The 21,907-nt window shown below is 48.5% G+C and overlaps 1 protein-coding gene across 1 annotated transcript in view; it reads left to right on the top strand.

Annotated features, from left to right (window-relative positions):
• The window catches only part of SLC13A4 (solute carrier family 13 member 4), a 40,415-nt gene extending 21,823 nt beyond the window's left edge, over positions 1 to 18,592 (top strand). The window contains exons 6-16 of the mRNA XM_021692923.1: positions 1,850 to 1,889; positions 2,901 to 2,978; positions 4,906 to 5,090; positions 7,834 to 7,953; positions 8,931 to 9,032; positions 10,396 to 10,497; positions 11,253 to 11,350; positions 11,554 to 11,678; positions 14,951 to 15,112; positions 16,293 to 16,430; positions 18,455 to 18,592. Coding sequence (XP_021548598.1) covers positions 1,850 to 1,889; positions 2,901 to 2,978; positions 4,906 to 5,090; positions 7,834 to 7,953; positions 8,931 to 9,032; positions 10,396 to 10,497; positions 11,253 to 11,350; positions 11,554 to 11,678; positions 14,951 to 15,112; positions 16,293 to 16,430; positions 18,455 to 18,592 — 1,288 coding nt within the window. The remainder of the gene's footprint in view (positions 1 to 1,849; positions 1,890 to 2,900; positions 2,979 to 4,905; positions 5,091 to 7,833; positions 7,954 to 8,930; positions 9,033 to 10,395; positions 10,498 to 11,252; positions 11,351 to 11,553; positions 11,679 to 14,950; positions 15,113 to 16,292; positions 16,431 to 18,454) is intronic.
• The last annotated feature ends 3,315 nt before the right edge of the window (positions 18,593 to 21,907 follow it).

The following is a 21,907-nucleotide window of genomic DNA, read 5'->3' as shown; positions in this document are numbered from 1 at the left end:
GGGTGGGGAGAAGCTAAAAAAGGAGAAATACGCCCCCAAGCATTTATGTGAGACAGATCCATTAATAGCTCATTTCTTCCAGAAATTCTATATCAAAATGTGGTCTTCAAGGGATACTGTGATGAATGTTGCCTTTAAAGGTTGGATGTGCAGCAGAGCTGAGTTTTGCAGTTTGGTGTCTTCTTGGGCAACGAGAGCTGCCCTGAGTGCAACCAGCACGTGTGAGGGGAGAACATAGAAAGGTGGGGACAAGCTTTGCTCTCCCCCGCACTGCTGCCTTCAGTCACAGCTGTCCGATTCCCCTCCACGGCCCTGGACAAGATCTCAGGCAAACTTCACTGCTCTCTGGTTCTTTAAGGTGTTAGAACAGAATGAGCTCCTTTGCAGGTAGTCAGCAGTCTGGTCCAGACTCCGAAACTTCCGTCTCTCAGCCACAGTGCCTCCTGCCTCCTGTCCCCTGGGCCTGCAGGGTCAGAGGTCAGAGTGCATGGGGACAGACTCCTCTTTCACCCTTCCTCCTCTCAGCCTCAGGGCTCCCACCCCTCCCTCTGCTGCCTCTGACCCCTCCAGGTGTCCTCCCCTCTCTGAGACTCCCTCACTCTCCCACTTGCCAGGGGCCCACATTCAGCATCTCTGGAGTGTCCCCTTGAGGCGCCCTCTGCAGAGCGCCAGGCCTGATGGCGGTGGTGAGAAGCTCCTGGATGACCACTCACCCCCACCCCTCGGTTCTGTGCTCTGCTGCCTCACTCTCCCAGAGCCTCTTCGTTCTGGGGGTTGCCTTGGCCTCTTGGGTAGGGCCTCTTCAAGACGGCTCTGGCCCTGCCACCTTCCATGTGCATCACCCACCACAAGACTCCACATTATGCCCTGCCTTTGTTCTTCTCCAGACCTATATATATGTCCCCAAACTCTGATGCAGAAGCTCAAGTTGTCCCTCGAACTCCCTCAGCAGAGTGCTGGTGGGAGCCTGGCCATTTGCCGGGGAGGATGGCAGTCTTCTGGGGTGGCTGGCACCTCCCATGCTGTCTGAGGGGCTCCGGGCCTGCCCTTCTCACCCGATTTGGGAAGGAGGGAGGGGAAACATCATACTACTCTACTCCTTCCAGGCTAACGACCCTCTCCAAACACTTCCCTCCAAACCCCCATCAACCCCTTACCCTCCCCTGGGGTAGCCTGGACATGGCTATCGGCCATGGGACTCCAGGCCTGCACACGTGTCCAACACCTGTCTTTACAGTGAGCTCATGGCACCCATTGTCCTCAGAACTAAGACAAATCGAAGCATGCATTTAGCACTGAGCGTAGCCAGTAAGCTACAGTTCAGTTCCCACCTTCCCCTCACCCCCATCCTCTTGCTCTCATCTGCCTTTCTCCATGTGCAGCCCAGACTCTCCCTACTCCTGCAACCTCAGAGAAGCATTTCACAAGGTTCTCCTTCTAGACAGTGACCTTCACCGAGTCAGCCAGTGAGAATGTGGTCAGGGCTCCTCTCTGGGCCCACTGTCTACTCTGTACATGCAGGTAGGAATACCGGCGCCATCCATCTGTTACAAGGATAACAATGTTGTGAGGACTAAAGTCCATATTTAAGTGCTTGGCCCCTAAAAAGCACTCCATGTTAGTTATTAGGAGTGTCAGCACTGCTTCTAAGGAAATGCTGTGTCCCCACAAATCCTGACAGCATCTCTGGAAGGCCGGGAAGCCTCTGGTGAGATTAGTCGTCTTTGTAGCCTAGGAAACTGGACCCTAGAGGGGTCACTTACACCAAACACCAATGGGGGGGTGGGGCATTCCCATCTCATGAGGTCGGATCCACTGTTGTTTTCTCATGTCCTTTGCTTTGTTCCAGCACGTCGACTGCAGACTTCACCTCTCTGATGCAGAACAAGGTAAGGCCTTGGGTTTTTTCTGTGCTTTAAGATCACTTGGAAGTCCCTCAAGATAACTCAGGGACAGAGACGTCCTAGAGCCTAGAGCCAGTGGCAGTCACTGATGTGAAAACACAGAGGTGCTCACACGAGCCCGGAAGTGAGAAAGGCTGCACGGGCTCCGGGCGAGGGCCTGCATCTCTGAACCCTGGCCCTGAGAGGGCTTAGCCTCATAAAGTACAGGCTAGCCTTTCCCGTGGAAGCCCACTACTCAGCCATCCAGATTTCCAAGAGTCACAGATTCACCCTCAGGATTCCTCGTAGTGGGGATTCCATATAAAAACTATATTATAAAAAGGGTCACATTTAAAGATTTATTGATTTATTTATTTTAGAGAAAGAGAGCACGCACTTGTGTGGGTGGGGGGAGGAGCAGAGGGAGAGAATCTTCAAGCAGACTCCCTGCTGAGTGCAGAGCCTGATGTGGGGATCGATCCCACGATCCATGTGATCATGACCTGAGCTGAAACCAAGAGTCGATGCTTAACTGACCGTGCCACCCAGGCACCCCAAAAGGGTCACATTTATAGAGGAAAGCAGAGTTTATGGCCTCACCTCTTCCCCCAGAACTGGTTTCACATCTCCTTATATCAGCCCAAATTTTGATCACCAAACTGTGGACTTTGTTGTGGTGAGGTTTTGGTGTTTTTTTTCCATTTTCTTTGTGTTAAAGAAAAATGAAGGATTCTTCATTAGCTAATGAAATTCCAGAAAGCCAAGCTGTCCTACAAGGACAGAGCCATGTTCTGCCAAGTTTCAAAAGTCTCTGCAAATAGGCTGCTTTGCACCCGCTGGATGGGACTCTGTGTCTTGGAGGCACAGTGGGGTGTTTCCCCACTGCATGCTCTCCCTGGCTTCTGGTCTCCGATGGCCACAGTGCTGAGGCGTGGGATGCCATGGGGCGATTATGCGGCCCCTCTTGAGGCCTGCCACATCCTCTTCCTGACAGTGGGACGGTCTTTGTCCCCACAGAACGTGAATGGTGTGCCCAGAATCACCAACCCGGTCAAAACAGCAAATCCCCAGGGCAAGAAGGAGCACCGGTCCCAGGTAATGGAACTCACCCCCTGACCCTGTTTCCTACATGAAATGCCTTGAGCTTCCCAAGGGGCACTGGTCTTGAAGTTAGGAGGGCATCAGGCTAGTGTGCCGTCACCAGGCAGTCCATCCACAGACAAGTCTGACCTGCGTATGCCATGGGGATAAAACATCTAACTCACTGTTGATTTTGGCAAGTCATTCTACCATCTGAGCCCCTGTTTTTTTCTTCAGCTATAAAAGCTGGGTGTTGGACTAGATCAGAGGTGTTCAAATTTTTTCCTCAAAGGTGCTTTGGGGACAATGCAAGTATTGTATTTGAGTATTCTGAGATTGTAAGCAAATTGCTTTTTGTGTGTGAATGAGTATTTTTCCTGCTACTTGCTATACCACTGAAACAAAATAGACCTTTAAGTTGGCCTAAAATTGCGGCTATCAGTTATAGCCCTTGATTTCAAATTTTTGTGTCCATCCAAATAATCTCAAATATTTAACATTCATCATCAGCATAAATAAATGCCACCATTTCTGAAACACTGATTGTATACCAAGCACAGTGTGCTGAGCATTTTCTCCCTAGTCTTGGCTCAGGGAGGTAGCAGTCTTGACCTCTGTTTCTGCAGATGAGGCAAAGAGATGACATCATGTGGCCCAAGGCCTCAGAGCCAATAAGCAGGGAGAGGAGCATCTTGATTCAAATCCAAGTCTCCCTGGCCACACGTATCTACTTTCAGTTATAAAACAGACGTATGCTGATTAAATGCTACGTTACGTTTTAAATATTGGAGGTCCATGAAAATTTTCGTTAGAAGAAAGGATCGTAGAAAACCACTGGACCAGAAAATCTATGAGGTCCCTTACAGCTCTGATAATGAATCTCTCAGGAAGGCTTGCAAGGGTCCAGACTGACTTGGGCCCTCCTACAAGGTGGGGCACTATGTAAACTTTGAGAGGGAGGCAAGGGAGCCTCTTCCCCGTGGGTTTCCCAGGATCTGGCCTGCTGATGTTTGCCCCAGGTGGCTCCTGGTCTCATAAAGACTCAGTGAGGGGAGAATAGGCCTAGAGGGGCAGAGGGTACTTGCTGCTGCTTCTTTTCTTTTTTAAGATTTATTTATTTATTTGAGAGAGAGAGCGCAGTGGGGGTAGTGGGGGGAGGCAAAGGGAGAGGGAGAGTCTTAATCAGGCTCCACGCTGAGCTGGGAGCCTGACACAGGGCTTGATCCCACGACCCTGAGATCACGACCTGATCTGCCACAAGAGTCAGACGCTTAACTGAGCCACCCAGGTGCCCCACTTGCTTCTTTATCTACACTGGAGGCCAGGGGTCAGCAACCTCTGACCCTGAAAGGCCACCATCTGGGCCAAGCAGGGCCTGAGAGGAGCACCGAAGGCTAGCCTTATATGCAAGGGGAGGGGGAGAGTGGGGAGGCAAAACCAAGAGGCAAGAGGCAGAAAAGAGTGAGGAGAGAATCCCACACTGGATTCCCTCTGCAACCCAAGGCTTCTTTCTCAGTCACCTCCCGGTCAGGACTGTCACTCCAGCTCCAGAGAGAACCACCACCTTCCATGTGTCATTCACATGCAAAGCGGAGAGCAACCAGTTTTGCTAGAGTTCAAGTGAAACAGAACATGCTGTGACTAACAACAAAAGTAATAACAGCTTACCATTCGTTAAATGCCAGGAAGTGTTCTAAGTGCTTTACGTATATTACTTCAGTGACTCTTCACAGCAATCTGGTGGAGAAAATGGGACTTTCTTCATTTTGCAGAAGAATATGCAGCTCAGAGGGGCTGCCCAAGTTGCTGAATGGTAGAACGAGGATTGGGATTTGTCTTTCTGACACCCAAGCATAAAACCTTTCCACGGCACTGCCTCCATGCTTTGTGTGCTGGACAGCCCACACTGGGTTGGAAAGATGCACTGGTTTTTCTCTGATAGGAAAAGCCGCTAGTCCTGATCCCTGGCCCCAGGAACCAAGAGCTCAACAGAAAGTACAAGTCCCAGCATGACCAGATGATCTGCAAGTGCCTCTCTCTGAGCATATCTTACGCCGCTACCATTGGGGGCCTGACCACCATCATTGGCACGTCCACCAGCTTGATTTTCTTAGAACACTTCAACAAGTAAGTAACTCACCTGGTCGACAGATACCCACTAACCACGCACTCCGTGTCAGGAGCAGAACTAGGTGCTAAGGATAGGGCAGAAAAAGAAACTAGAGCAGTTTCCATACCAAGAGGGAAAAGAGACGATGGAGCGTGACAGTTCAGTGTGACTGGAGAAGGGCGGGGTTCTGCTGAACCTGCAGAGCCCACAGGGGCCGCCCAGTCACGGGGAGGACATGCCTCCCCAAGGACACAGCTAGGGAACAAGACCGGAAGCACAGCGGGCATACACTGGATGAAGGGAGGTTTTCCAGACCAAGACAACAGTGAGTGGAAGGACTCAGAGGCGAGAGAGCAGAGCACATACGAGAGAATGGTAGAGGGCAAAGGGAGGCCAGGGAGGTGGACGTGCAGATCACAAAGGGCTTCTTGAGCCCAGGAAGGACCTTGGACTTCATCCGAAATGCCATGAGAAGCCTTTGAAGAATTTTAGGCAGGGAGTGAGGTGATCAGATTTATAGTTTTGAAGAACTGATTCTGGACTGAAAAAATGGAAAAGAGAAGGTATGCCTATTTTCAGCAGGAGGACAACTTTGGATACCACTGCAGATGCCCAGGAGAGAGCTGGTGGTGGCCTGCTCACCCAGGCAGTAGTGAGAAGAAATGGTCAGATCTGAGAGATAGGCAGAGGTAGGCTTGACCAGCCTTGGCAGGATTAGAAAAGGCCTGAGAGAGGGAAAGGCCAAGTCTGATTGTCAGACTCACGGCCTCCACAGCTGGGGGAACAGAGTTGCCCTTGACCTACAAGAGCAGAAAAATAAGGAAATGTTGACATGGAGGTTGAGATGGCCAGATGGATACACAGCTCTGAATCTCAAGAGAAATTTCTAGGCTAAAGGCATAGATTTAGAATCAGTGGCCTCCAGAGCTGTCTTCATGAGCACACAACCTGTATGATCACACCAGACCACCATGCTCAGAAGGACCCCACACTTAGCTTGAGGTTCTGCCCTCACCATCTGAAAATTCTCAATCATTTTTTAACAAGCGGCCCGACATTTGCATTTTGTACTGGGGCGCACAAATTAGATGTTAGTGGGTCCTGGTGGGATGCATATGGAAATTGAAGCCAGGAGAGTGAAGGAGATCGATCACTCAGGGAGAACATATAGAGTAAGTAGAGCAGGGGCCATAAATATTAAGCTCAGATATTTAAAGTAGACTGTAAATGAGAGAACAATAGGTATCACACAGGGAAGAGAAAAATCTGGTGTCATTCTATCCAAGAGAAGAAAGTGTTCAAGGAGGATGGAGTGGGCCATACTGTTTAAAGTGGCTGAATAACTAAGCAAAAGAAGGACAAAAATGTGTCCATTCGATTCAGTGACGTGGAGGTTACTGGTGACCTAGGCAAGAGCAATTTGGTGAGCTCCCTGGATCTCCACTGGTCTGAAAGTGCCACCATGCTGTTTTTCTTGGCACTGGTGAACAGACCACCCCCAGAGTTCATTCTGGCTGTGTTTCAAAAATCTACAGATTAGTTGTTACACTTTCTAAAGTGCTATAGATGGGAATAGGCCCTCCTCTGTATCCACAGAAGTCTATTTAATCTATTCTAAAAACCCATGCCCTTTCCTGGGTCAAGGAACAGGGCCTAGATTTCTATGTACAGGGAAGAGATGATGCAACAGACTTTATGCCTGTTAGCCCCTACAGGCCAGAGTGAGTCACTCAATGACTTATACCCCCTGGTATCCTTCTAGCTCCGAAAGCCCTTCTTTCCACCACCACCCCCCACTCTCAGTGACCCACTCTGGCCCTTAGGGGAGGCACAAGCTGTCACAATTTCCCAAGAAGCACATGGATGGTAAAGGTAAGTCCCTGACCAGGCCACAGTGCAGAAAAGCAGATGTCTCTGTGATGAGAGAGAAGATGAAGCACTCTTACATCCTGTGTTTCCACTGCATCCTCTCTGGGGGCGGGGTGGGGGGGATTCTGCTCTTGGTCTTTCTCTTTTTCCACGCAGTGCCTAGTGTGAAAAGAGGGGCAGTCTCTTCCCACCTTAGAGGTGGGAGAAGAGCCCAAGAGGAAAGGAACACAGGTGTTGTCTAGGTTAAAGTCATGGCTCACATGTGGCCCATCCCGGCTCCCCAGGAAATAACACCTGGGCTGGGGGTGCACAGCTCTTCCTGATGAGTGAAGAGTCCTCTGGGTAACCTCCCTGAGACCCTAGGGCAGCAGTGGATGTTGATGAAGGATTTGGAGATTCCAAGTCATGGTTCTCCTAGGGGCACAGTTAATACCTGGAAACTTGATGATGTTCTAGAGTCCAAACTTGTCCGGAATCGGTGCCTTGCATCCCTCAAAGCTCACATTCCTTCAGGAACTTTATAAACCAAGTATACCAGACTGCCCTTTCCATTCTCTGTTGCCCTGAAAACCAGATGAGTAAACTTACAAGAATCTCTACATAAATTAAGATCAAAACAGCTCCCGATTGGTTCTCCTGAGTGCAAAGTATGCATACTTCAGTGATATCAAGTGTGGTTGCTTAGGTGCCCTTTTTAGCTTACTTCATAATGCTTGGCTGGGCCCTGTGCAGTTGCAACTGTCAAATACGTGAGTTCTAGATAATGTGTTACCACGTCGTTACCCTTAGCTCTGATGTATGTCTTCTTAGGGAGCATTTAGCTTATCACCCCCAGAAACCACATGGGAATCCATCCTTTTCTTATCACTGACCTGGTTCTTTCCCTTCCAGCCAGTACCCCGCTGCAGAGGTGGTCAACTTCGGCACGTGGTTCCTCTTCAGTTTCCCCATCTCCCTCATCATGCTGGTGGTCAGCTGGTTCTGGATGCACTGGCTGTTCCTTGGCTGCAAGTGAGTCTCAGGGCCCTGCCGGCGAGGTACCGAGGCTCTCCTGTCCATCCAGAGACATGGCGGGAGCCCTGGGGAGCACCACCCAAGGGGGAGCTGCTGAGTAACCACGGAGGATGTGCGAGGAGAAGACACTGGACTAGACAGGGAGTCAGGCATCCCCGTTCTAGACACTCTAAACATACATGGCCTCGGCACTTCACTATGAGCTCTGCAATGGAATGTTCTTAATTCCAACTCACTGGTTAAAGGAACCGTCAGATTTATAAAAAGTCTGAATGGGAGGGTGGTTAATGTAGTTTCGTTTCTCTCAAAGCATACAGAGTAATTTGAACTAACTTTTAAAGAAATGTGACTCCAAGTAGAAGTTTCCTTAGGCTTAATTTTATAGACATGAGCGATTCATACATAGTAGTTGCATGAAATATTCACGTACCTCTCAAAGTCATAAGTTAGATATTCTTCTTGCAATATTATTCCTGATATTAATCTGCCTAGCAAGCCTTTCTTCATAACTATATTTCAATCAGCCTCAAACACATAAAGGGAAGATATATATGATGTTTTGCTATTGGTCCATGGGACCCAAGACTCCCATTGCTCAGGGAATGTTCTCTGAGCAGTTTTTTTTTTTTTTTTAAATAACTCAGAGGTTACTATCAAATCAATGATAGCTGTATATTTCTATACCTCCAGTATGTAGAAAATACCCCACATAAATACACTCGCACAAGTCTGTAAGACATGATAGTTCACGTCGATACACCAGAGATGTACCCAAATGGATATGCCCGGAAGCCTAGGGGAGAGGCTGAGGGCAGGCTGTGTAACCTGGCAGATAAAAGTCGTAGGAGAGCTGGGGTTGGAGAGAAGAGGGGACAAGTGACCACAGCAAGCCAGCAGTTTAGCATTTGCTAATCCTTGACTCCTGTGGGCCTCAGAAGCATGTTTCCTTTATCCTTCTCGTTCTTCCTTCTCAGTTTTAGAGAAACCTGCTCTCTGAGCAAGAAGAAGAAGACCAAAAGGGAAGAGGTGTCAGAGAAGAGAATCCAAGAGGAATATGAAAAGCTGGGAGCCATTAGGTAAAAATCAGCCATTCACCCTCTCTCCTTCTCCAGGAGAGAAAACATGGCAGGTGAAGTGAGCCCACAAGCAGCCTTGTTCAACAACCACAGCCCCTTGAGCTGGGGAATTTTCCACAACTATGAATCCAGGCCTTTAGAGATGCTACTGAATGCCCGAGTCGAGCGGGCCCAGATTCCAGGTGGCCACCCTTCCCCTTTGCCGTTTTCCAAGTCCAAGGTAGAGCCGCGGTGTGGGGGTGGATGGCGCAGACGGGGCCTCCAGATGGAAAGAAGAGAGAGACAGCACAGCCACCCTCTTGGGACAGGCCCAGTTCCCCACACTGCTCTGACTGGGCCACCGCCAGTCCTATGGCCACTCCTGGGGATCTGGGGGGCATCAGGCATTCTCAAATACAGGCTTGAAGACAGAGGGCCCGAGGATTCGCCACCCCCATCAGCCATTATCAGCTTTCCCCAGTGACCCCATGTCCTAGTTGGTGCCATTTTTCTCATTTTAGGGCAACAGGCAGGTACAGCTTTGGGCAAAAGGATCCTGGTATAAGCAGTATTTTAAAATGTTTTAATTTATAAAAGGAATACCCGTTCACTGTAGAACATTTAGAAAATACAGGAAAATATAAAGAAAAAAACTAAAATTGACTTCTATTTATTCAGTGTTAACTGTTGACAACTGTTACCATAATGTACTCTTCCTTCCATCCTTCTTTTTGGTGCAAAATTGTATGTATTTTTGCTAAAATTCAGTCCAAACTGAACACAGTTTTAGATCTTGTCCTTTTTTCACTTAGCTTTAGACTGTCATTATATTCCCAGGCCATTAGCTCTGCGGTGTAAACATGATTGTTAGGTGCGTCTCATTCGAACCTGTAGTTATACCAAAATGTATTTGATGTCATGGAATATCATTGAATGTGTAGATTGTTTCCACTTTGAATGTTCAATTTTTAGATAGATAACATATCACTGTGCATTTCTGGTTATTTCCTTACATGAAAGGAAGGACTGAATTTAAGGCTCCTGACATACATCATCAAATTCCCTCCGAAAAGGACCCCACTCCTCCCCCCGTGTCCCCCTCCAGCATTCTCCTTGGAGGCCGTGCTCTGCATTGTATAAACATATGCTGCCGTACCACCTCACCCCTCCCCACCTAGCTTCTCCAGGAGACGTGGGTGACGTCACGTTTTCTGGCAGCTTCTCAGTCCTCTTCCCACTTCTCCTCAGTGGCTCGGAGTGGTGGGGCAGCCACTGTTTTGTCCCCGGGATGGGAGCTCTGAACACAGGCGCACCCCACGCGAAGGGAAAGAGCGAAGAGAAACCTCCCAGCTCCTGGAGCGGCTTTTCCTGTTGTATCTTACAGCTACCCTGAAATGGTAACTGGATTTTTCTTCATCCTGATGACCGTGCTGTGGTTTACCCGGGAGCCTGGCTTTGTTCCTGGCTGGGATTCTTTCTTTGAAAAGTAAGTGGTACTGTCTCCTCCTTAAGAGTAAGCCCCTGACGCAGACCCTTCAGACAGTTCCCACCAGCGTCCCTCCTCAACTCCTCGTAGGGGCAGCCGTGAGCCCAGAAAGCACTCCGTCCCCCTGGAAGTGCCCCCTTCTCAGGGAAACCCATGCGGAGTCAGGAAGAAAATACAGTGTGTGGCGTCGGGTCTGGGGTTGGCATCTGGTGCTGCCCCGGACCAGCCTTGTGACCTTGGTCTTATACTTAAGCTCTTGAAACCTCAGCTGTCTCGCAGGTGGCTCTGAGGCTGAGGCATAGAGATCAAATGCCCCTGTGAGAGCCTGAGGGGGTGGCTGGGGCCTTGGCAGGCAGAGGCCCCCCGGCCGCCCCTGCAGGACCCCTGAAGGCCGGCACACAGATCTCTCAGCTCGGCTTCACAATTGAGCAAAGACACACACGGAGGTGTGACCCTCACAGGAAAGAGAACTCATCCTTTTCGAGTCCCCTTTACCGAAGTAACTCCTGATCTCTCCTTCCAAGGGGCCCATAGAGCGACACTAAGACGTCTACCGTAGCCAGGCCCAGCCTCCAGACTTCAACCCTTGCCCGCTAAATCCACCGCTGGATAGCATGGCAGCAGCTGCAGGAAGGAAGGCTGACCACCCGCCAGACTGGGTCCTAAAAAGAGGCACTGTGTTCAGACAGACTGTCCTGAGACATAGTGCCCCCCTCCTGACCCTCCGCCTCCAGCCCTGCTTGTCTCTTTGCTAGGAGGGGCTACCGCACAGATGCCACGGTCTCTGTTTTCCTCGGCTTCCTCCTCTTCCTGATCCCAGCAAAGAAGCCCTGCTTTGGGAAGAAGAGTGACGGTGAGAGAAGTTCAAGGGAAGACGTCAGGGCTGGCTCTGGTCAATCATACCCAAGGCCGTTCTGGGTTCCCCCCCCTCCCGGCCCCCCCTCCCTGATAGCAGAACAGCCTCCCAAATCATCGGTGCATCAGTTAGGCCCTTGTTTCCCCAAGCCCCACCCATTAGGATTCATCCGGCTCTCCCGCTGTCTACCTGTGATCCAGGGCAGAACCGGGAGCCCTCGCTGGGGACAGAGCCCATCATCACGTGGAAGGACTTCCAGAAGACCATGCCCTGGGAGATTGTCATTCTGGTGGGAGGAGGCTATGCTCTGGCTTCTGGCAGCAAGGTAACTCTTGAATTCTGTTCTTCTTGGGCCAAAGATTTTTTAAGCAGCTTTCCCTGATGAGTCGTTTTGATTCTGGGAGGAAGATTCATAGGCACCGAGGGAACAGTAGAGCCAGGCGTGGATCCCCTGCCCTGCCCCGAGCCTCTAAGCCGGTGCTGCTGAGATCAGCCGTGCTAGGGAGTCACTCCCACCTCGCTCACCGGCCCACACTGCCACAGGCAAAAGATTGACTGCACTTTACAGCCATGTCCTTCGGGGCATTTGACGGTGGTGGGAGATGTGTCTCTAAGGGTCCAGAGACACCCCACACCCACACAGAGCCAACTGTCCCTCCCTCGGTCAGTCCACATGCTTATGTTGAGCCCCTTTGGAGAACGTATGCTAAAGCTGACGTAAATGCTATTCATAGGCCCTGATTTTCTGATTGGGAAGAATTGGGATGCGACCTTATAAAAGGGGCTGGTGGGAAATAGTTGAATTTCCTAAAGTGTTAGCCCTTCCTGAAATAGGAAACGATCCCCCAAATGAATCAGGTTCACACTGTTTCTCCCTTGACTTTCGCTATATTCATTAACTTGGCGCACTTTTTGACTGCCCATTCGTTGAAGGTCAAGGCTATCTGCATCAGTAATAATATCACAGAATCCTCCACTTGGAAGGAACCTTGGAGGACACCGAGTCTGATCTCCTACCCAGTTGAGAGAATTCCAACCCCTGGGCTTGGACCCCACCAGTGACAGGGCACTCCCTGAGCAGGGAACAAAGAACTGTTCTTTACTTTTAGCTCAGATCTTCTATATGTCTTCCACTCTTGGCTCTGGCTCTGTCCTCTGGAACCCCATCCTAGGTAATAATTATTAAAGTCATAAAAAGTTATTAGATCCCCTTAGATCTTTTTTTTTCCCCCCAACAAAAACTCCCTAGTTCCTTCAACCATTCTTCAAGAAGTAGTGACCCCTTACCATGCTGGCCTCTCTCCTCAGCCTCACGACACTTTGCCCTTGGCCTTATTTAAACGTGGTCCAGAGGTGGTCAGTCTACTGCAGAGTAAAGCAGTCATATTACCCAAGCCCCATCTCTCACCTCTGATCCAAGCACCAATCTGTATTTATATGGAAGCTTTTATAAGGCTTCACTGGCACTCATGTCAACATTTATATTGAAATTGCAGCCAACTAAAACCCTCATTCTTAGCCACTATTAAACGTCCCATCTTTCAGCCAATCCTGTATATGTGCTGTTGGTATTTCTAATTCCAAGTTCTAAATATCATACTTATCTTTATTGAATTTCAGTTGTTAGTTTTGGCCCCCTAGCCTGGAAAGATTTTTTTTTTAACCAAAGTTTTGTATGTATTACAGATAGCATAGTTGATATTTCTGTAAAATCTACTGACTCTACTAATTTAATAATATAATTCAAGTGTGATATAGGTGATTCCTACCGAGTTTGAAATAATTTCAGTCTTGACATGAGGAAAATCCAATGTAAAATGTTTTGTATCAAGGTTTAAAAAAAAAAAAAGACTTCCTTTGTTGTGCTTTTTTCTAACTTGGCAATCTAATTTATCAATTTATTTCAAATTACAATATAAAATAGCTTCTGGAAAAATTTGCTATTAAATTTTTTTCACTTTACTTCTGAGTACTATCTGGATAATGTGATCAGTGGAACTCCATTTCTTTATAAGTACTGTTTCCACTCAGCTAACTGCTCTTCCTCTCCTTTGTCCAGTGGGTACGGTTTAATGTGCTATAAGAGGTAACAATCACAGAGTTCCTGTCGGCCCCAAAGCTCTGTACCAACCATGAATTGCTGTAGTCCCCACATGTTGGATTTGCAGCTCACGGGCAGTGGAGCAAAAGGAGAAAAGAAAGTGCTCCCAGGGGGCATCTGCCTTCAGCTCAGGTCATGATCCCAGGGTCCTGGGATGAAGCCCCACATCGTAGTTGGGCTCTCTGCTCAGCAGGGAGCCTCCTTCTCCCTCTCCCTCTGCCTGCCACTCCCCCTGCTTGTGCTCTGACAAATAAATAATATCTTAAAAAAAAAAAAAGAAAAAGAAAATGCTCCCAGATAAAATGGCCACAGCAGAGATCAAATAGCCTTTGGTGAATTCGGAAAAGGGGAGAAAAATCAGCCTGCTGGTAATGTGGTGAGGCTGTCTCTAATAGTAAAATATGAGTAGGACTTAGAGCTTGAGGAATCATAAAATGTCTCACCTTGCTTTGGGCCCTACTCTCCAGGTGTGTAGTGCATTGGCAGTCTCTAGGGTAAGCAGGAAAAGTTAGAGCACGTCAGCCATAGAAGGGAGAGGAGGAGGCAGGGAGGGCCGGCGAATGCATATGGCAACGTGAGGTTTTTAGTACAAAAACTCAACCATGTCCTTTAATTTTCTGAAGGAGGGAGGGAATCTTCACTATTGACAAAGGAACAACTTCTAACCAAAGAAGTTATTCCAAGTGGGAAATATTCATTTATTGGAGATCTATATAAATTTTGCTAACGGAAAAGGTTCAAGAGTGGCACCATGCCTTCATATCTTGTGTCGTGAAAAAACACTGGTGGACTGTAGATCCTGATGTCAGCCATGATGAGATTGAACCTGAAACAGGCCGGACCGCCATGACCAGCTTTGTGGGCCAGCCAGGTGGCACCCTCCCACTGAGTGCAGATAGACTGGGACTCCCTCTATGTAAAGCTTCTAATGTTCAGCCCTGCCCACTGACTCCCCACAAGCCACAGGAAAGGTTACTGTCCAAAGATGTTGATGATCTTCCCCCCCTTTCACAGGTGATGAGAGCTAGATTTCAAAAGGAGAATTGAGGATTACATTGGGGAGTCTGTGTCAAAATCACTGTTGACTGGATGCACAGAGTGAGAATGTCAGAGGCTGGAGACAGTAATAAGATTGAAGTTGAAGGGCCCGTTGCCCCAAAGATCTCCAGCCCCTGCCAAGCCGTCATGGCAAAATCCTGAGAAGAATCATAGCCATTAGGATGGACAGCTCTCCATGCGCTGTGATGACTGCCCAGGAAACCCTAAGACTGAATGTTACTACAATCATAAAGAATTTTCTGGGCTGTAAAAATGATTCCATCATCAAATCAGTAATGCTTCTGGGTCCAGTCTGCCTGAAAATAGGATGGCAAATTAGATGCCTCCTAGTGGTTCCTTCCAGCCCCCCAACATCCCTGACCTCCTGGAGTCTAAGAATTCCATGGGGAATGTGTTCTTCCTCCTCTCTTCTTACTGTATCACCCGTCTCCCTGTAGAGCTCTGGCCTCTCCACGTGGATTGGGCACCAGATGTTGTCTCTGAGTGGCCTCCCACCTTGGGCTGTCACCCTTTTGGCATGCATCCTGGTGTCCATTGTCACAGAGTTTGTGAGCAACCCAGCCACCATCACCATCTTCCTGCCCATCCTATGCAGCCTGGTGAGTAGGGCAGGGCCCCCAGATGTCTGGAGGGGTTGCCCCAGGCCCAGGGAGCAGCTCCCCAGCTGTACTCTCTCCTCTGGTCATTGCCAGACTTCAATGATTGGTCTCCAGCCGTAGTTTGGAAGTGAAGTGTTTCAAATTTGATAGATAGACAGACAGACAGATAAATGGTAGCAAGGGCTCTAGAAACCCTTTTCTGAAAGACTAGGATTAGTTTAGAGGCAGTCCTGAATGGAAACAAGAATGCACAGAATATCCTTAAAACCCTAGGATTCCAATTCCTCACAATCATCATTTCTTTCTCTCCTAAGACCTAAGAGTAGGGCCAAAGGAATAACTACAGAAAATGGGGGCAAAATGCTCCCAGAGGTACACTCAGCTGTAAAGACCAAGACCACAGCTCTATCATCACCATCTCCCCCCAGTTTCTCAGTCCAGGGGGGTCTGAGAATTGAGGCAATGCCAGCCTCATCTCATGGTCTCAGAACAATTTGTTATTCATGAATGAGAGGAGGGGAGCAACTCCCAGATCTCAGCCTGGCTAAGCAGGCCCCGAGGTAACGGACCAGACACAATGCTGCATCTGTCCCATTAGTGAGGGGAAACCTATCAGATGAAGGCTCCTCCCCATCCCCAACAAAATGATATCCTTCTGCTTTAACCCAAGACTACCCCCAGCCACTGTCTTTGCTCTTTGCTCAGGTGTCTCCTTCCAACCGCTCCCTCCATCATCTCATTTGTGTGAGCCTTGGCGTGCACTTAGTTAAAACTCAGCAACACTGAGGGCAAGACCATGGGTTTCAATCCCATACAAAGCAAACATCACCTAGAAAAACACCTTAGTTCTGCACCCCAAGGATGAGGGACCCCTACCTCAACCCAAGCAGCTCATTCATGAGATTTGAGTTTGAAGAATGAATCTCTCAGCTAAAGGATAAAATTAGACCAGCACCAAGAAATGAAACATCCCTTCTAGGAAGAAACTCAGAGCCCATGTTTCCATGGGAGTGAGCAGCATGAGCCCCTTGAGTAGTGATTTAACTGCCCTCAGCACATGATAACCAGCCAAGGTTAGCCAAAGTCAAGCCACCTTTTAAAGCATGTTTGTGATGTGAAGCCCAAGAAATGAGAGCCGCATCTCAACGCTGATGTTTCTGTGAATTCTCTCTTCTCCTAGTCTGAAACGCTGCAAATTAATCCACTCTACACTCTGATCCCAGTCACCATGTGCATCTCGTTTGCAGTAATGCTGCCCGTGGGCAATCCCCCCAACGCCATTGTCTTCAGCTATGGGCATTGCCAGATCAAAGATATGGTAAGTCGTGGATGCCCTCTTCCTACCGTGAGGACAGGGACGAGTGGCTCCACAGCCTTCTCCTGAGGCTTATCATTTTGTAGCAGTGTCTGTGATCTGTCAACACTCAGTCTAGTGTGGTCGAAACAATGGTGCTGGCAAAAAGGCCTTCAGCTGGTCCACAAGCACCAAGAATAGCAAGAATGTGCTCTCCCACCCTTCCGGGAGAAAGCGGGTACACAGACAGAGACAGCTGGAACAGACCCGAGATGCAGCCCAGGGTGAGAAGGCACAAGGCTCTGCCCCAGTTTCTTCACTGGACCAGTGGGGATGTTCATTGCAAAAGCTGCCAGTTTACTCAGAGAAGGGAAGTAGGAGAAACTGTAGGAACCTAGGGTGAAAGGTCTGAGGGGACAGGACCCTCCGTCGAACGCAAGAAGCCCGAGGCAACAATGGCAAAATGAAGCACCCACACCTCCTTTCCTAGTTCTCAGCTGGACTCCCACAAGATGGCTGAGGAGACATCTGGTCAGATTGTAGTGTTGGGCCTATTTACCCTCGACCCCTCAACCTATACTCACTGCTGTGCTCCTGGATATCCAGGCCACTGGGGGAAAGATGAAAACCACTCCTAATTACTGGGGCTGGGCTGTCTGAAATAGGGCTCAGTCCCCCTTCCCGAGGGTCTCACATATTCAGCAGCCCTGTAAATAGCAAACGGAGGAAAGGGAGAGCGTCAGGCTGGTCGCAGATATTCAGATCCTTTCTACCATTCAAACCACTCATCGAAGTCATCTGTAATACTTCAGGGAAGGGAGGGCACAGCTATCGCCCCCCCCCCCATCTCTTATTGCACAACCCTGTCTGCTCAAGAGTTGAGCTCGGTCCCAACTCTCCTGTCCCCCCACTTCCTCTCCTGGGCACCCCCACCACTCACCCCCGCCTCCTGCCACCATCTTTTCTGGAATCAGGTGATCAGAGACAGTGCCTTTCAAAGGTACCAGATGACAAGAAGTAAGCCAGTCGTGGGTTCTATTCCCAGCCCGGCAGACCTGAGACCTCCATTTCCTCATCTGCGTAAGATAGGGGTTCCAACTAGAAACTCTGCGTGGTTCCTTTCAGCTCTAAATGACTTGAATTCAGCCCCTTTAGAACCTGCCTCCTCTGGCTAGGGGACCTGGGCAGTTCTCCACGCCCAAAGCCCAGGTAGCCAGAATGATTAGTAAGTCCAGGGCTCTGGCCAGAAAGCAGAGAAGCAACACATCTAGTCACTTGCTTGGAACATTCATTCTCCCTCACAGCTTTCCCAACTCAATGCCAGCTAGTGGACCCATGGTGGCTGCAGTGGTGTGCTTCGTTCCTCCCTTGTAGGCTGCCAGCCATCCTTACCGTCCTTTTTTCCAACTGGCCCTGGCTCTGCCAGCCATCATCCCTCACACCCCCTCAGCCTGTGTCAATCCCACAGCAGAAATGGGAGGGTTCAGGGTCATGGACGTGACATTCCCTCAGCAGAAAGAAGCAAAGCTAGCGTGTGTCACCCTCCCATGGAAGGAAGGGCTGAGCAGAGGCAGCTGACCTGGTTCTCCAGGTGAACCCAAGGGACACTACTTTCCATACGCTGTTCCTTTGGGAAGGAAAAAACAGTTCACAGTGGCAAAGGCTTCGTAGGATAGCGCCTCTCCTACGGGTCCCCATATGTGTCAGCACCATAAAGGCTCCAAGAAGTTCCTGCCTTAATGCATTTCCCTATCATGTAGCTACAGGATCCTTGCGTATAATAACTCTTAACATTCTAAGACCTGGTGTTCCAAGTACACGCCTCCCAGGCCTCCACTTGGGAGCGAGAACCCACGTGGAGATGGTTCTACTGGCCTCTCCCATCCTTCCACAGTCCCGAACTACCCTTGGAGGCAACCCTACAGATCCCAGGCAGTGACTGAACAGATCAGGGCCAAGGCGTGGGTGGGGGGCACAGAGAGGAGCACTGGGGGATCTGTGCTGCTGCCTGCTCAGTGACTTACAGTGGGCTGGTTTGTGTCCTGTAGGTGAAAGCTGGCCTGGGGGTCAATGTCATTGGCCTGGTGATCGTCATGGTGGCCATTAACACATGGGGAGTTAGCCTCTTCCACTTGGACACTTACCCAGCCTGGGCGAAGGTCAGTAACATCACTGATCAGGCCTAACACAAGTGGGCAAATGGTCCAACTGAAGAAGCTGCCAGCACCTAACAGAATCTGACCAAGAGGCCAAGAAAGCCACCAGGAGCACACAACCAACACCAGGAGATTCCACCACCTGCCACCTCAAGTGAAGTGCAGCAAGTCTCCGACAATCAAAACACATGCTTGGATGTTAGTGCCTTCTGCTCTGCCCCCGTCCTTAGCACCATAGTTCAGGGAGACCTGTGCTCTTTCTCACTTCCTGTATCTTGGGCTCTCTCCTTCTTTCTGAAGACAGGAAGAGAAGACCTTAGTTGCCCCTGAGAGGCTAAGCCTCACACACTAGCCTCACTAGGTTTATTCTTAATATCTGAACTCCTTTTTAGGAACTGAAGGGGAAATCCAAATCATTCTACCTACGCACAGATAATGAAACCAGTTACATCTCCTCTTTCAGAGGAAAATCTCCCCCAGAATTTGCTCTTCAGTGTTTCCATCCTAAGCTCTTACCACAAAAAGGCAATCTTGGTAAGTCCTCTTTGTGGCAATCAGTACTCTTTTATCATTACTTAAGCATCTCCCTTCAATGGCTTCTCTTTACCTTTGGCACCAAATTCCCATAAGGAAACAGCGTTCTCCCTTGGAAAGGCGCTCGCAGGGTTCTCTTTGTCAAAGGAAAAGTAGAGGAAGAAGACACATTGAAGTTAGCACAGGTATCCCCCGCTCTTCAGAAGTTCTAGTTACACCACTTCACTTTTACAAAAGACCTACGTTAGTACCTGTTTTCGCTAACCGAAAGAAATCTGAGGAGGATTTTCAGGTTTATGAGAACCTGGTTCTCAGCACTGATTTTGCAGCGAGCCCTTAGAGGAGCAGTGCGCAACCTGAGCAGCTAGAGTGGTGCCACCATGCCCCCTCCTGGGAAACAACACCCAGCATCTCAGCATCCAGCTGCCAGAGCTGTGAACATCTGGGCTTTATCTTTATTTTGTGCCCCCCGTTAGCAAGTGTCCTAAGGTATCAGAGAAGCCTAAGAGAGGTTCCTTTTTGAGTCTGCGAATGCTCAAATATTTTTCCATATAAATGAATGGTAACTGCTGCTTTGCTCGATGCCATTTCAGCTTACAAAAGATTTCATAGGAATGCTCTACTTTTGGATAGCGGGGGACACCTGTCTCTCTCATCACTTACCACTAATCCTCAATACCACTGCACTGGTTCAGTTGGGAGGGAGAAAAAATTCTCATACCTGTCTTATTAATGAGGCCAAAACTATCATTAAGACCACAGTACTATTAATGATATCTGACTAGCTTTCTTCTGGATGTAATGAGGAGTTCATTCCTGAGAAGACACGTACAGAAAGTTCCAAACGCATCAGTCACTTTCTACAAGTCAGCTCCTTGAGGGGAGAGAAGATGTCTTATGTTCCTGAAAGTCTCCAGCAACTTATACAATATAGTAAACTAACTACTCAATAAATGTTGCCTGTGAGAAAAATCACTTCAGAAATCAAGGCCTCCTGCTTCCTCCTGAAAACCACGCCATTCTCCCCACGACACATGTCCTTGCTGTATGACTGGATATAGCTCCCAAGCCCCCCGCCAGCTTGTAGGCAATACATAGTTCTGACTTCTACCACCAGTTCCTTGCTAAATCGGTCTTATTGGATAAGGAATACCCCACAGTTACTCCGTTCTTTTAATTGATTTTAAGTTACTATTGATAGCATGGGCAGTTTTCCCACACAATAACTTATCAATAAAGTCACTCCCTTAGTTTATCAAGTATCTGTGAGTTCTAAAATTTCTTTTGTGCCGGCCAAGACTTGCATGCTCTGACCAACACTTGCATGCTCTGACCACACAACTGACCAGATTTAACCACACACATTACTGCTTCTGCCCTATCAACTGGCTTAGGCCACGTTATCTGACTCCTTATAAAAAAATAAAGACCTACTGAGCCCAAATAAAATACTAGTGTTATGTACACTGTAGCTGGTTTGATCGAGTCAGCATCTTGACAGTTATTTTGCTATAAAATGTTCAGAAAAGTCAGGGTGTTCTCATATTGTCACGGCTGCCAAACTGTCAACTGTCTGACCCATTACAGAACTTAGCCACCAAGCCTCTAGTCACATTAAGACAAAGGTGCAAATAATAAGATTCCGGGAGTATAGATAAGTAAAAAGAGAAAGAAGAGGTGACTTAGAATTAAGCGGACTCAGAATTCCTGGCCACTGCTCCGCATTGGAGAACCTCACTCAGTCCTAAAGGGAAGCAGTGCAACTCCCCTCCGCGGCTGCAGCCAGATGCTCCGAAGGGCTAGTGCACTCAGCTTAGAAAGAGCATTTACTTCCGACGGCTCCACCGACTCTTCCCAAGAGCAGCACTCTTCCTTCCCAAAGCCAGAGGGCAGGCTAACCAAGCCTGCTCCTTCCAGTGACAGGAAATGGCAGCGATGACTAACAACTCCTGTCATCTAAAATCACTCCACTGGTGGACGTAAGGGCTCACCTTAGTATTAGCAGTCTTAGGTTTCTTGCAAATATATTCTAATTTGATTTTTATCTTCTAATATCACAACACTATATGGATGGAAAGCAGTAATGATCATCTTATACCAGCTCATTTTATAGATGACTAAGAAACGAAGACATTAAGTTTAGTTGCACCTTATTTTCAAGTCAATTACATATCAAACTTGCTTAATTGCCTATGAAAATTGCCTCTGACATTCCTTGAAGTCACCCATGAAGTACATGGTACAGTCTTTTATATTAGGATTTACATGGCAAAGACTCATGAACCATCTTTTAGTAAATAAAAGATAGCTAGTTTTCCCTCAGAAATGTCAGAATAAATCTGTTTCTTCAGTTGATTACCAAATAATGCAGGTGGCTTCACACTTAGGGACCATGTTTGAAAAATACATCTGGGGGCACCTGGGTGGCTCAGTCGGTTGAGTGTCTGCCTTCGGCTCAGGTCATGACCCCAGGGTCCTGGGACCAAGCCCTGCATCAGGCTCCCTGCTCAGTAAGGAGTCTGCCCTTCCTCTCCCTCTGCCCCTACCTCCCGCTCATGCTCTCTGTCTCAAATAAAATCTTTAAAAAAAGAGAGAGAGAAGAAAAGAAAAAGTACATCTAAACATTAGAATAACTCTCAGTATAGCAAAATGTTCAAACCACTGGCACACAAAGGCCAGAGAAAACCCTAGTACACAGGTAACCCATCCTGCGGCTGCCCTCACTAAACGAATTCCAAGCACGACTGCCCAGCCATTTACATGGTGACTCTTTCTTGTCCCGATGCTGTACAGCTGTACATGCAGGAATGA

Source organism: Neomonachus schauinslandi, chromosome 12 (genome assembly GCF_002201575.2).
Source record: "Neomonachus schauinslandi chromosome 12, ASM220157v2, whole genome shotgun sequence".
Taxonomy (NCBI): Eukaryota; Metazoa; Chordata; class Mammalia; order Carnivora; family Phocidae; genus Neomonachus; species Neomonachus schauinslandi.
Note: the sequence above shows the minus strand (reverse complement) of the source record. Positions and strands in the feature narration are given on the sequence as shown.